The 11,548-nt window shown below is 36.2% G+C and overlaps 2 protein-coding genes across 4 annotated transcripts; one reads left to right on the plus strand and one right to left on the minus strand.

Annotated features, from left to right (window-relative positions):
- Nucleotides 1–790: 790 nt before the first annotated feature.
- LOC110602387 (CASP-like protein 5C3) lies at nt 791–2,449 on the plus strand. The gene is made up of 3 exons (XM_021739889.2): nt 791–1,538; nt 1,797–1,929; nt 2,022–2,449. The coding sequence occupies exons 1-3, from the start codon at nt 1,408–1,410 to the stop codon at nt 2,214–2,216; spliced, it is 459 nt and encodes a 152-aa protein (XP_021595581.1). The 5' UTR covers nt 791–1,407; the 3' UTR covers nt 2,217–2,449.
- Nucleotides 2,450–2,573: 124 nt separating this feature from the next.
- On the minus strand, nt 2,574–5,490 carry LOC110602386 (pentatricopeptide repeat-containing protein At2g15980). Of its 3 annotated transcripts, none has more exons than XM_021739888.2 (2): nt 3,912–5,490; nt 2,574–3,318 (listed from the first exon to the last, which is right to left on the minus strand). In XM_021739888.2, the coding sequence occupies exon 1, from the start codon at nt 5,461–5,463 to the stop codon at nt 3,988–3,990; it is 1,476 nt and encodes a 491-aa protein (XP_021595580.1). In that variant the 5' UTR covers nt 5,464–5,490; the 3' UTR covers nt 2,574–3,318; nt 3,912–3,987. The 3 variants fall into 3 exon arrangements, with proteins under 3 accessions (XP_021595580.1, XP_021595579.1, XP_021595578.1); XM_021739887.2 differs by having other exon boundaries at nt 2,574–3,323; XM_021739886.2 differs by having other exon boundaries at nt 2,574–3,819.
- Between the last annotated feature and the right edge of the window lie 6,058 nt (nt 5,491–11,548).

Below are 11,548 nucleotides of genomic sequence, written 5' to 3' on the forward strand. Positions count from 1 at the left end.
TAATAATGATAATTCAAGAATTAAATAGCTATTTGTTGGAAATTTGGCTGATAAAATATGTGAAAGCATACTAAGCAAATGGATTGAAGGTTAACAAAATCAAAATTTAGGGCACTTTCCAAGAGAATGGATGATATGCGAGTCAAAACTGACGAAATTGTTGTTCAACTATATTTGGAAGGCTTCAGAGTTAGAGAGGGAAAAAATAATTCCAACTTTTACTTTTATTTTTTAAAATACCCTTAGGAATTTTGCAAGCATGTATTATTTTTCCTTGTACTAGTTTAACTCCAACGTCTCAGGACTAGTTTGGTGGAAGAATTTATTTGTGGAATTGAGTGTTGAATATGACTAATTGCATTTCTGCAAAAATCATGAAAGCGCTGAAACAGCTGCATTAGCTAACTGGTTAAAGCTTTCCGTCACTGTTTGTGATAAAAATTTGTCTTTTAATAATTGTATTTTTATATACAATTTGCAAGTGGTTCAAATATTTTAATCTCTACATTTAGATTTTTTTAAACTTGATTTGATTTTAAATTATTATAAATTTTTATTAGACTCTAAAACTGAAATTTCTATTAAATGAATACATCGTAATACTATTCTAACTACTCATATTTTGACCAGAAAATCTATTAGGAATGATGGTATTTTTATTTGGATGATATCTTTTTTTATTTGATAGAATTTTATTAATACAATTAGTAGTTTTGCTTTTTTAAAAAAATATAATTTATTCTAAAAATAATAATATAAATTTTAATTTAATTTAAATAATAAAAAGCAAGCGATAAAACATAAATTGAAAGTTAAAATAAGTACAAATGAAAGTAAACACTCGCAGGCCATTCCAGATGTTTAAAAAAAAGAGAGGATATACTCTATTATTAAAATATCATAATCATACATGGAGCAAGTGATCATGATTGCTTACAACACAAAATAAAAAGATTTGATAGAATCAGAAGCAACTGGTGAACCTCTTCTTATCAACCACAACATCAATTTCCAGTAAGATTTGTACTAAAACGTGCCACCCATTACCCAATTCCCAAAATCCAAGCCTCAAATCCTCCATAATTAAGGCTTAATTTCTTGGATCGTTAACATTATTATTGCTCAGTTAATCACCCAAAATCAATCTCTCCACAGCTCTATACTCCCTCACCTGAAAATTTTCCAACTTCTCTCTCAAATTTTCTAGCCATTTCTCACACTTTCTCTTCATATTTTTTTCCAAGAAAAGCCCAAGAATGTCACTCAAATCTTTGGAATGTTATGTTTGATGAATCTTACATACACGGTTGATTTTATCTGATGAGTATTTTGTGGGAATTGAAGGGCTAAGATGAGCCTTGAGAAGAAGGCAATTCAAGAGGAAGAAGATCCGATGCAACAAAAGCTATGGATGATGTACCTGGCTCAATGGGAACCAGTGCCAGCTTTTCTTTAAGATTGGGCCAGACCATCTTCTCTTCTGCTTCTCTGTTTTTCATGGCTCTGGGTGTTCAATTCTACAGCTACACTGCATTCTGGTAGTCTTTTTCTTGTAACCAATCCCAATAATGGTGTCATGTTGAATTTTCAATTCCATCTCAGTAGAAGCTTGAGATGAAATAAATGTCTGCTATTTTAGGTGGATTTTAATCTGGTCCCCGTTTGTTTGAACTAAGTCCTGTGCGAAAGCTAGTTTTAGGACCAAGAAGCCATTGGTTCAAAACATGGCTCGTGTGCTTCAATATCCATTCTTGGTGAAATGTTTCTAACTTTGTTTTTTCTTTCTTTCTCTTCAGCTACCTGGTTACAATCATGGGTTTGGCAATCCCATGGAGTTTCACATTAACAATTGTTGATGGATACTCTGTTCTGGTCAAATGGCCTATCCGGCAGCCCAGAATACTGCTGATTGTTATCATTGGAGATTGGGTAAGATTTCAAGTACCATCGTGATTTATCTGAATCCAGGTAATGCATTTATTAGCAACTGTTTGTTACAAAATAATTCCAATTTATGGCAGGTTTTGTCAATTCTTATTCTAGCTGCAGCATGCTCTGCAGCTAGTGTTGTGGATCTTCTGCTCCATTCTGATGGTTCATTTTGCCCTCTAAAGGTTTGCAGGAGGTATCAAGTATCTGCTGCTATGGCATTCTTATCTTGGTTTTTGTCTATGGCTTCATCTCTGTTCAATCTCTGGCTACTTCCCTCCTTGTGATTTTAAGGCTGGTTTTTTATGTCCATCTACCAAATTTTGAAAATTGTTTTGTTTATGGGTCTTCTTAATCCAAGTTTTGTATGAAAGCGAAAATGAAGCGTTTCAAATTTAAATGTATGTTTCCTCTGGCTGTTTTTTTGTGCTGCCTAGAAGAATTCATAAATACTCTACATTCACAGCAACTGTTCTTCCTTCTGTACGCAAATGAATCAACAAATGCCATAATTGCACCATGCTTAGGTATTATTTTTCCTTTTCTTGTGTATCATAACTTCTATATAAAACAGTTTTCACCCTTAAAGGTGGATGAAAATGGAAGAAAAAAATACGCTTGATAAAACAGAGATAACTAGAAAATATTTGAAACAGGGCTCAGTGATCATTTGACCTCTCATAAATTATTACGAAAACCCTTACAAGAAAACAAGAGAAAAACACAAAAAATACTTGAAAACAAATAGCCACAGGTCCCTTATGCCATGTAGTAATGGATGGCTTAGGTTCTCATACCATGTTAGAAGAAACAGAGTAAGGGAGCTGGAAATGTTTCTCAACAAGACAAAATAAAAGCTTCAAACGATAACAAAGGCAGAGTAGAGATGGGAAGAAACACAAGTTTATTATCTCTGCACAACACACCCCTGCACACTCTAAATTCCCAGCACCAACTCTTCCTCCTATAGGCCTTTTCCTCGTCAGCAAATGCTATAGTTTGCACCACGCTTAGGTAAGGCTTTCCTTTTCTTGCACAAATAAGTTTTCACCAAAATCTCATCAACTCCAATGAAAACCTAAAATCTAGCTCTCAATGAGGTAGAGAAAGGCTTCTAGTGACATAAGCCAAAGATTTAAAGTACATGCTGTGTCAACTGAGATTCTTTTTTTTGGAAACTGCTGATCATTTCATCTACAAATAGATGGAGAATTGTCCTGCTCTCAATATCTGATTCAAACAGGAACCACTGAAACCGTTTGTTAATTAACATAACTGAGCTGACAAAGAATCAACTTCTAATTCTTCACATCTACTGCTTCTCCGTTTGTCCATAAAGAAGGAACTTAACGAATGTCCTCGCTGAAACATACTGGAAACTGCTGTCTTCTGTTCTATGGACATTTTCAAACACTTACTTATCAGTTGGCTCATACCAAATGATCTTATGAGTATAAAAATCATTGTAGCAGATAAATATAGAGAAATCTTAGCTGATTAAGGTCAACGGCTACCAAGAAATTCTATTGATTTTTAACAGGTGTCACCGATAAAGGTGTTGGAATACCACATTATATATGCACAATGCATTGCTAGAAGAATAACAGTACTTGCAAGCAATTCTATTACAATTTCAGGCCATAGGAGAAGTTACTTGACCTTGAGGCGGTGGCAAGTTTGCCCATGCACGAACATAATGTACATGCACAATGGCTGATGCATTCATCGAGGACAATTTAAATAAACAAGCATGTCAAATCAAACATTTACAATGATAAATTAATATGCGTCATCATATTTCATTTTATCTTGTTGCAACTTGCAACACGAAGAGCATGGCAGCCAATTCAATAGAAGCCCTCAAACATCTGTTCTGGCTATGTACTTGTACTGTCCATGAAAAAATATTGAGGAAATCTTGGATATTTACTTTTAAGATTGCATTGCACAAAACGAAGATACATTTTTCAACATAAGCATACCATGGTTTCGCATCTTTGCCAAGTGATGAAATTGATTGGAGTTGCACGGGACTCCCAGCTTGTCAATGATAAACTTTTAATTCTCTTTCTGCCGCTTTTGAGCTTCAGACATTTCCTTCGTTAACGCTGCTACCATTTCCTCGTTTTCTAACTTCATATACCCTTCAATAAAAGCACCATAAATCTTTGGATTTGGCTCAAACCCTTTGCCTGCCATCTGGGCCTGAAGCTTCAGTGCTTCTTCCATCTTACCATCCTTGCATAACCCGTTAATCAAGAACTCGTAACTCTTCCCACTTGGATGAAAACTAACATTTCTCATTGCGATCCTCAAAATCTCCAAAGCTTCAGTAACCCTTTTCTTCTCACAAAGCCCTCCAATCAACAAATCCATTGTTGAAGCTTCAGGCCTAAAAGCTTTCCTACACATATCTTTATACACAAGAATTGCTGAATCAACATCCCCAACTCTACAGTAGCCAATAATTAAGTGCTCAAGAGTAATGCAAGTACTTTCTACTCCACTCAGTTCCATTTCTCTTAAAATTTCCTCAGCTTTCCCAATCTCCCCAATCTCGCAAAATCCACCAATGACAGTATTATAAGCTGCAACATCAGGCTTTATTCCCCTTGCTCTCATTTCTTCCCATAACTTCTCTGCTTCCTTTATCTTTCCTTCCTCACATAACGTAGCCATCAAGATACTGTAGCTAAACTCGTTTGGAACACATCCAAATCTCTCCATTTCCCTCCATGTTTCCTCCACCATCTCCATTTCACCATCTCTATAAGACGCCATCATCAACGCATTGAAACTGATTACATTAGGCCTGGCTCTAACATTCCTTTTCACATCTCCCTCAGTCTCATTATCTTTCGATCCAAAAACCTCCCTAAAGAGACCATAACTCGCGTAAGACCCTTTACAACTTGAAACGCTGCAAATTAACGAATTACAAGTATTAATTTGTGGGTTAATCCCACGAGACCTCAACATCCTCACAATCTCGATAGACCCATCAATCTTTTTCAACTCTAGACAAGATTTTATCAACAGATCAAACACAAACGGAGCAGAATCACATTCCCTATACGTTTTCACTAGCACCTCAAAGAATTTCACTGGCGTAACGCTATGATCAAACAGCACGGGTGAGGAGAGAGCAGCCCGGATAATGGACTGTGCCGGGGACTTGAGGCGGGCCCGAGAAAGGATATGGATGATGGTGGAGTAGGAGTAGAGATTGTGGGAGCAGAAAGAGTTTCGTAGAGTGAAGTGGAAGAAGCGGAGGGCAAGATGGGGATTCGATTTTAAATGGAGAACAATTTGGGAAAAGTAGATAGGGGAGAGGATGGTGGTGGGGGAAAGGAGAGAGCGGAGATGGTTCCATCGGGATTTGGAGCGGTGGTGGGTAAGAAGTGAAACGACGGTGGAGACTATAGGGGGTTGATCGGCTGATGTAGGTGATTGGGAGGAGAAGGTGTAGAGAGACCGAGGTTTTATGGGTTTTGGAGAAGAGAGAATAACTCGTTTCAGAGTGGGAGCTGCCATTGGAGAGAAGGCGTCACTTGCAGTATGAGTTCACAATGGTGATTGGGGGAAGGAAACGGCAAGACGTTTGGAAGAAACGGGTCTCGAGAAATGGGCCGGGATCAGCTCAGCCCATAGTTTCATTTTCAGTAATGGTTAGGCCTGACCCACAAACAATGTCATCTCATAAAACTTGTAATAATATATTTTTTAAAAACTTTGTAATAATATTTTTGAAATTGTAAAGCTCACTTCCTAATTATAGCAATGATAAAGAATTTTTTTTTTTAAATTATGGTTTATAAAAATGAATATTTCTTGTCAAGTTTGTTGGGAAGATCACTAGCTTGTGGTTGAGTGGTGTTTTTGGAAAAGTAAAGTATACATTAAAACATATAGAAAAAGCCATAAAATTAAGAATATTAACATGAAGAAGTAAGCAGCTAAATGAAACTCCTTTATTCCATAAATTGACATGTGAAACACTTTTGGTCTTTTTTTTTTCTTGGAAAAAAAAAAGAAATGAATAGCAAATAATCTTCAAATTGATAATCCTCCCAATAGAATTCCAAGTTTGAAACATTAGTCAAAGTACACATATTTAAGGTAAGTTTATTCCAATATATATGTTAGAAAATTTCTTAAATCATGTGTAAGAAAAGAAATGAATTTAATTCTCATATAATTTTTTTTTTCATTTGAATTGAATTATTTTTTCTAAACTAAAATATTGAATCCTTTGTTATAATTTTAAATATTAAAGTTGATGTAATCGGAAAATAAAATTGTGTTGTGATTGATTAAATCGGCAAGAAGAGAATGTGAGATAGTTGGTATTCACTCCGACGTTTAAATTAATAAATTAGAAAAAAGAGCGAATATAATGTAATATTTTGAATTTAAAAGTAATTATGTAAGAATGCATATTTTTATTTTTGTAATCGTTGACTTTTATACAGTAAAAAAATAGAATTAATTATTGTATTTCTTGAGAATCCGACAATGATGTAGCTGGCTTGTTGATAAAGGATTTTGTTAGTTAATTAATCGGAAGTCCCGTAAATGAGGTTTGCTAAATTGCCGTCGCTAATGATAACTTTATGTAAAGAGAACAAAATGCATATTTTTGTTTCTGTAATCGTTGACTTTTATGCAGTAAGAAGATAAAATTAATTATTGTATTTCCTGAGAATCCGACAATGATGTGGCTGTCTTATTGATAAGAGATTTCGCCAACTAATTGATCGGAGATGTAGAAGGAGTTCTGCTAGATTGTAGTCGTTAACTATAACTTCCTGTGAAGATCTAATCTTACTAAAGGAGAGCAAATCTTGACGAAAAGTTAAAATCTGAAGTGTTCGGTCTTTTTTTCTTCTAATGAGATCAAGTATCATTTGATCATATTCTTGATTTTTTTGTTATTATTATTATATATTATGAAAAGTAAATAAAAAAATAAATGAATTATAAATTTATAAATTTTAAATAAATTATAACTTTATAAAAAATATCTAGAGATTTATTTAGACTTTTTAACCTTCAATTAATTGGATTAATTTTAAGGAAATGAATGGAAGCTAGTAGAAGCTTAAAGGCAAATGGGTGATTTGATGATGTAAAAGGAAGAATAGATTCAATTATTCATGCATGGAATTCCAATTCCCCCCTAACTTCTTGCAACTACACATACATAGCAACAAGGCTTCTTGAAAATTACCTCACATCCTCCATTCACTACTTCTCCAAATGCTCCCTTACTCATATATTCTCATATTCCACTTATTTATTTCTACTATAAATAAAAATAATCAAATCTGAAAAAATCTGAATTTGTTAACAATTATAATCTATTATTTATGTAAAAATAGGGTAATTTTCTAAATTTTTTTAAATAAATCTAAAAATAAAATTTGATTTTCACATGTATTAATTTTATTTTTTTGAAAACTAACATATAATGTTAATATAAGTAAAAAAAAAAATTTTAATAGTAATATTTTTCTAAAAATAGTGATTAAATTTTAATTATGGAGGATTATAATATAATATTGATCATAGAGAAATTATTTTTCTAAACGGAGAAAATAGCTAAAAAAAGTAAACTTTTTATTATAATGTTATTTTTCAAAATTTAATTAAAAATTTAAAGTGAATTCAGCTATTTTGATAAATGATAGTTCATTACCAATTTGATTTAATTATTTTTTTTAAACAGTAATTATACCTTGTTCAAAAACTTTATCGAATTGCTTGATTTTTTTAATTAATATTCTTAATATCGACTACAGAATCTTGTATGTAAGTTGTCTTCGAGCATTTCTTAATTCAAATAAAAAGGAATCAATTCCTTGAATAATGATGTCTCCTATGACTTAGGCATTGTTCTATAGGTGAAGAAACTAATAATCATACAAAGGGATGTACATGCATTCAATTTTAAATTATATTTTGGAGTATGTATTTTGTCAATAGTAATTATTCAATTTATATTTTTTAAAACTTAACTAGATTTACTGTATTCATATAAAAAACTTTGTCTTTTAATTATATTTATTTTAAAAAAATATTTTAACTCTTATATACGTTTAAAATTATAAAATCTATATAGTATAAATAATTAAAATTATAAAAGTGATATTATATAATAATCGCTTAAAAAAAATTCCTATAATATTATCCGAAAACAGAATCATGTGGTAAGAATATGGTAAGAGGATACTCGATTTCACTAAAAAAAAAATGATCCGCACGCTTTAGGTTAGCCTCAGTTTAGATTGTTAAGACTCGCCCAGGTCGGCCTCAAGGAGAGTGTAACGACCCCAAAATGGACCGTCACCGGCGCTAGGATTCAGGTCGGCTTAAGGCCGCCAGAACCCGTAGCAAGCCTGCTATACTCTCTGTGTATGTAATACCCGGCTAGACTCCGGTATCGGAATTCCTACCGTCCGGTGGAATCTCGGATGTCGGAGACCTCTAGAAGGGTAGAATCATGTTTTATAAAAATGTTTTAATGTGTTTTATGATTTTTAAGCATTTAATAAAATGAGTTTTTACATGAAAAGTCTTTGGAGGAAAACCCAGGTTCGGCCGCCGAAAGTCAAGTTCGGCCGCCGAACATGCATGCGTTTTGGAGGCACGTTAGGCCCCCGAAAGCATGAGTTGGGGAAGTCCAGGTTCGGCCGCCGAAAGTCAAGTTCGGCCGCCGAACATTGCATGGATGCGGAGGCACATTCGGCCCCCGAACGTGGCCTGGCCAGCCACCTATAAAAGGGGCACTTAGCCGAAATGGGCGAGCTTTCTCCCATTTTCGGCCACAGCAAGCTTCCGACCTTCCCTTTGCAACTCTTGTGTTCTTCCTCCAAATCTCTTCCATTTTTTCTTGAGTTTTAAACTTACATTGCAAGTTTTGAGCATTTAAACCAAGTTTTGGAGCTTTGGGAACTCAGGAGCTCATTTTTGTGGATCTCCAAGTTTAGGTCGTCTCCCTCTCGATCTTCAAGAGGTAAGAGCCGATCTTAAGCTCCTTATGTGTTTTAAATAAGTTTTATGCAAGATCTATGGGTAGAAATGCATGTTAGGGTATATGTTGAGTTTATGGGTTAATATTGATGTTTTGAACAATGTGGCTTGCTTGAGTATGTTTGAAGTGTTGTAGTTGGGGTATTTGATGTTTTGAGACCCCTAGGAACTTGTATGCATGATTTGGTTGAGATATATGCTTGATTTGAGGTTTTGGGAGGCAAGGGGTTCATGTGAACCAAGTTTCTGCCCTTCTGGCAGAAACCAGGTTCGGCCGCCGAAGGGAGTTTCGGCCGCCGAACCCCCTTTGTGGAGGCAGCATTCGGCTGCCGAAGTTGCCCCCGAAAAGAGACTTTCGTCTCTGTCTGGGACTTTCGGCCGCCGAAGGTGCCGCCGAAAGTGCCTGACTTTCGGATCTGTCCAGGACTTTCGGCCGCCGAAGGTGTCGCCGAAAGTGCCCTGTTCAGCCATTTCATGCATATCTCTATGTGATATTTTCAGGATGTTTTAGGGGGGTTTTTGGGGAATATTTTAGAGTTATGTTCAGGTATGTTTGGTCCCTCATTTGAGTCCACCTGTGTAGGTTCGGACCCGAGGAACCGAGGACCCCAGCAGTGAGTTCAGCTGCTTCGGTGTTGTCAGAGTCAGCCAGAGGTGAGTGGAACTAAAACTTGATCTTTTAAATTAAATGCTTTATCATATTTCATGCATCATGATTATGCAATAGGATGATTGCATTAGTTTTCACGAATATGCCGCATTGCATAAGTTGTTGTTGTTGTGGGTGAATGTCGGATGACCCAGTTAGTCCATGACAGGAAGACCAGGCCCCATGCTACAGGCCTGGTACAGAGTAAGAAAGACCAGGCCCCAGTCTACAGGCCTGGCACAGAGTAAGGAAAGACCAGGATCCCATCCTATGGTCTAGCGCGGTTATGGGACTTGAAGACCAGGAGCCAGAGGAGGCCCTGGGAAAATGGTAAGTAATGTATGTTCTTACAGGAAAGACCAGGACCCCATTCTACAGGCCTGGCACAGAGTTAACTTGGACTAATTGGTGACAAGTTCACCCAACCCTTATGTGAATTGTCTGTGTTATGATGCACTTCATAGAGCATAGTGTTAATGTGTTTTCCATAGCTCTACTCACTGGGCTTTTAGCTCACCCCTCTCCCTTTACCCCCAGGCTTGCAGGTACAGGATATAGCAGGAGTCCGGATAGAGTAAAGAAGTCATGTTTATGTAATAGCTAGCAATGGACATGATCAGATTTCAATGTGATAGTGCAGTATAGTTATGTAATGAGTTTTATGGATGTTAGTGTGTGCTTGACCATAGATTGTTGTATCCCTTTTATACATGATCTTAGAGATTTATATGATGTTTATGTATACCAACTCAACAGATGTTATGTTGCCCATTGGGGGCACAGATGAGATCCCACAGAGGGATCAATGTTATGTTAATGTTATGCACAGGTTGAGTTTGGTTGATGTTCATAGAAAGAAAAGTTTTAATTTTTATGCATGTTGTTGATCATGTATGGGATTATACAGGTTCACAGGTTTTATGTCAGGCTTGCTACGGGTCCCGGCGACCTTAAGTCGACCCGGATCCTAGCGCCGGTAGCGGTCCGATTTTCGGGTCGTTACAGTGTACCTGTACAATCTCATACATGGTCATACATTTTCTGTGAAAATAAAATTTTTCTCTGGACCAAGACTTAACCTGTGCATGCACTATCTCTGTATTCTGTACCCCTGACTAGAGCTTGCTCTAGATGGGTTACCTCATACCTGTTAAGCCTGATTTTTCACATATGCTGTAACACATAGACATATACAGGTCATGTACATAACAAAAGATTTACAACACAAATAACTAAGTCAAGCACACTTCTAACTTTATACACAATTGTACATCTCTTTAATATTACATGTCCACAATATTCTATTACAAAACTCTTCTCTCTTCCTGTACTCTGCTGGACTTCCCCTGTACACTGTACACTGAACCTGCAAGACTGGGGTTAAGGGAGTGGGATGAGCTCTATAGCCCAGTGAGTAGAACAGTAAAACATATCATTAAAATATGATCTTATGGAATGCATCAGAACACAGACAATCCACATCAAGGGTAAACCTGTCACCAAATAGTCCCAGTATCTCATACCAGGGAGTAGTCAAAGGCACCTGGATTTCCTGTCTCATATATGTATATGTGTATATAACACCTGGACTTACCATTGCCAGGGCGTAGTCAAAGGCTCCTGAACTTTACTATACCTACGAGGGCGTAGTCAAAGGCTCCTGGACTTCTATACCTGCCAAGGAGTAGTCAAAGGCTCCTGGACTTATCTCAGTGACTATTGGATCATTCAGCATTTACCCACATCAACAAATAACTATGCAATGCAACATATTCGTGGATTCTAATGCAAACAACCTACTGCATAACCCATGATGCATGAAATATGCTAAAAACATACCATTTCTCACGTAAAAGAATTAAGTTTAGTTCCACTCACCTCTGGCTATCTGGACTGACTTTGCAGGCTTTGTACACACTGGAGCAGTACTCACTGCTG

This window comes from Manihot esculenta, chromosome 15 (assembly GCF_001659605.2).
Source record: "Manihot esculenta cultivar AM560-2 chromosome 15, M.esculenta_v8, whole genome shotgun sequence".
In the NCBI taxonomy this organism is placed as follows: domain Eukaryota; kingdom Viridiplantae; phylum Streptophyta; class Magnoliopsida; order Malpighiales; family Euphorbiaceae; genus Manihot; species Manihot esculenta.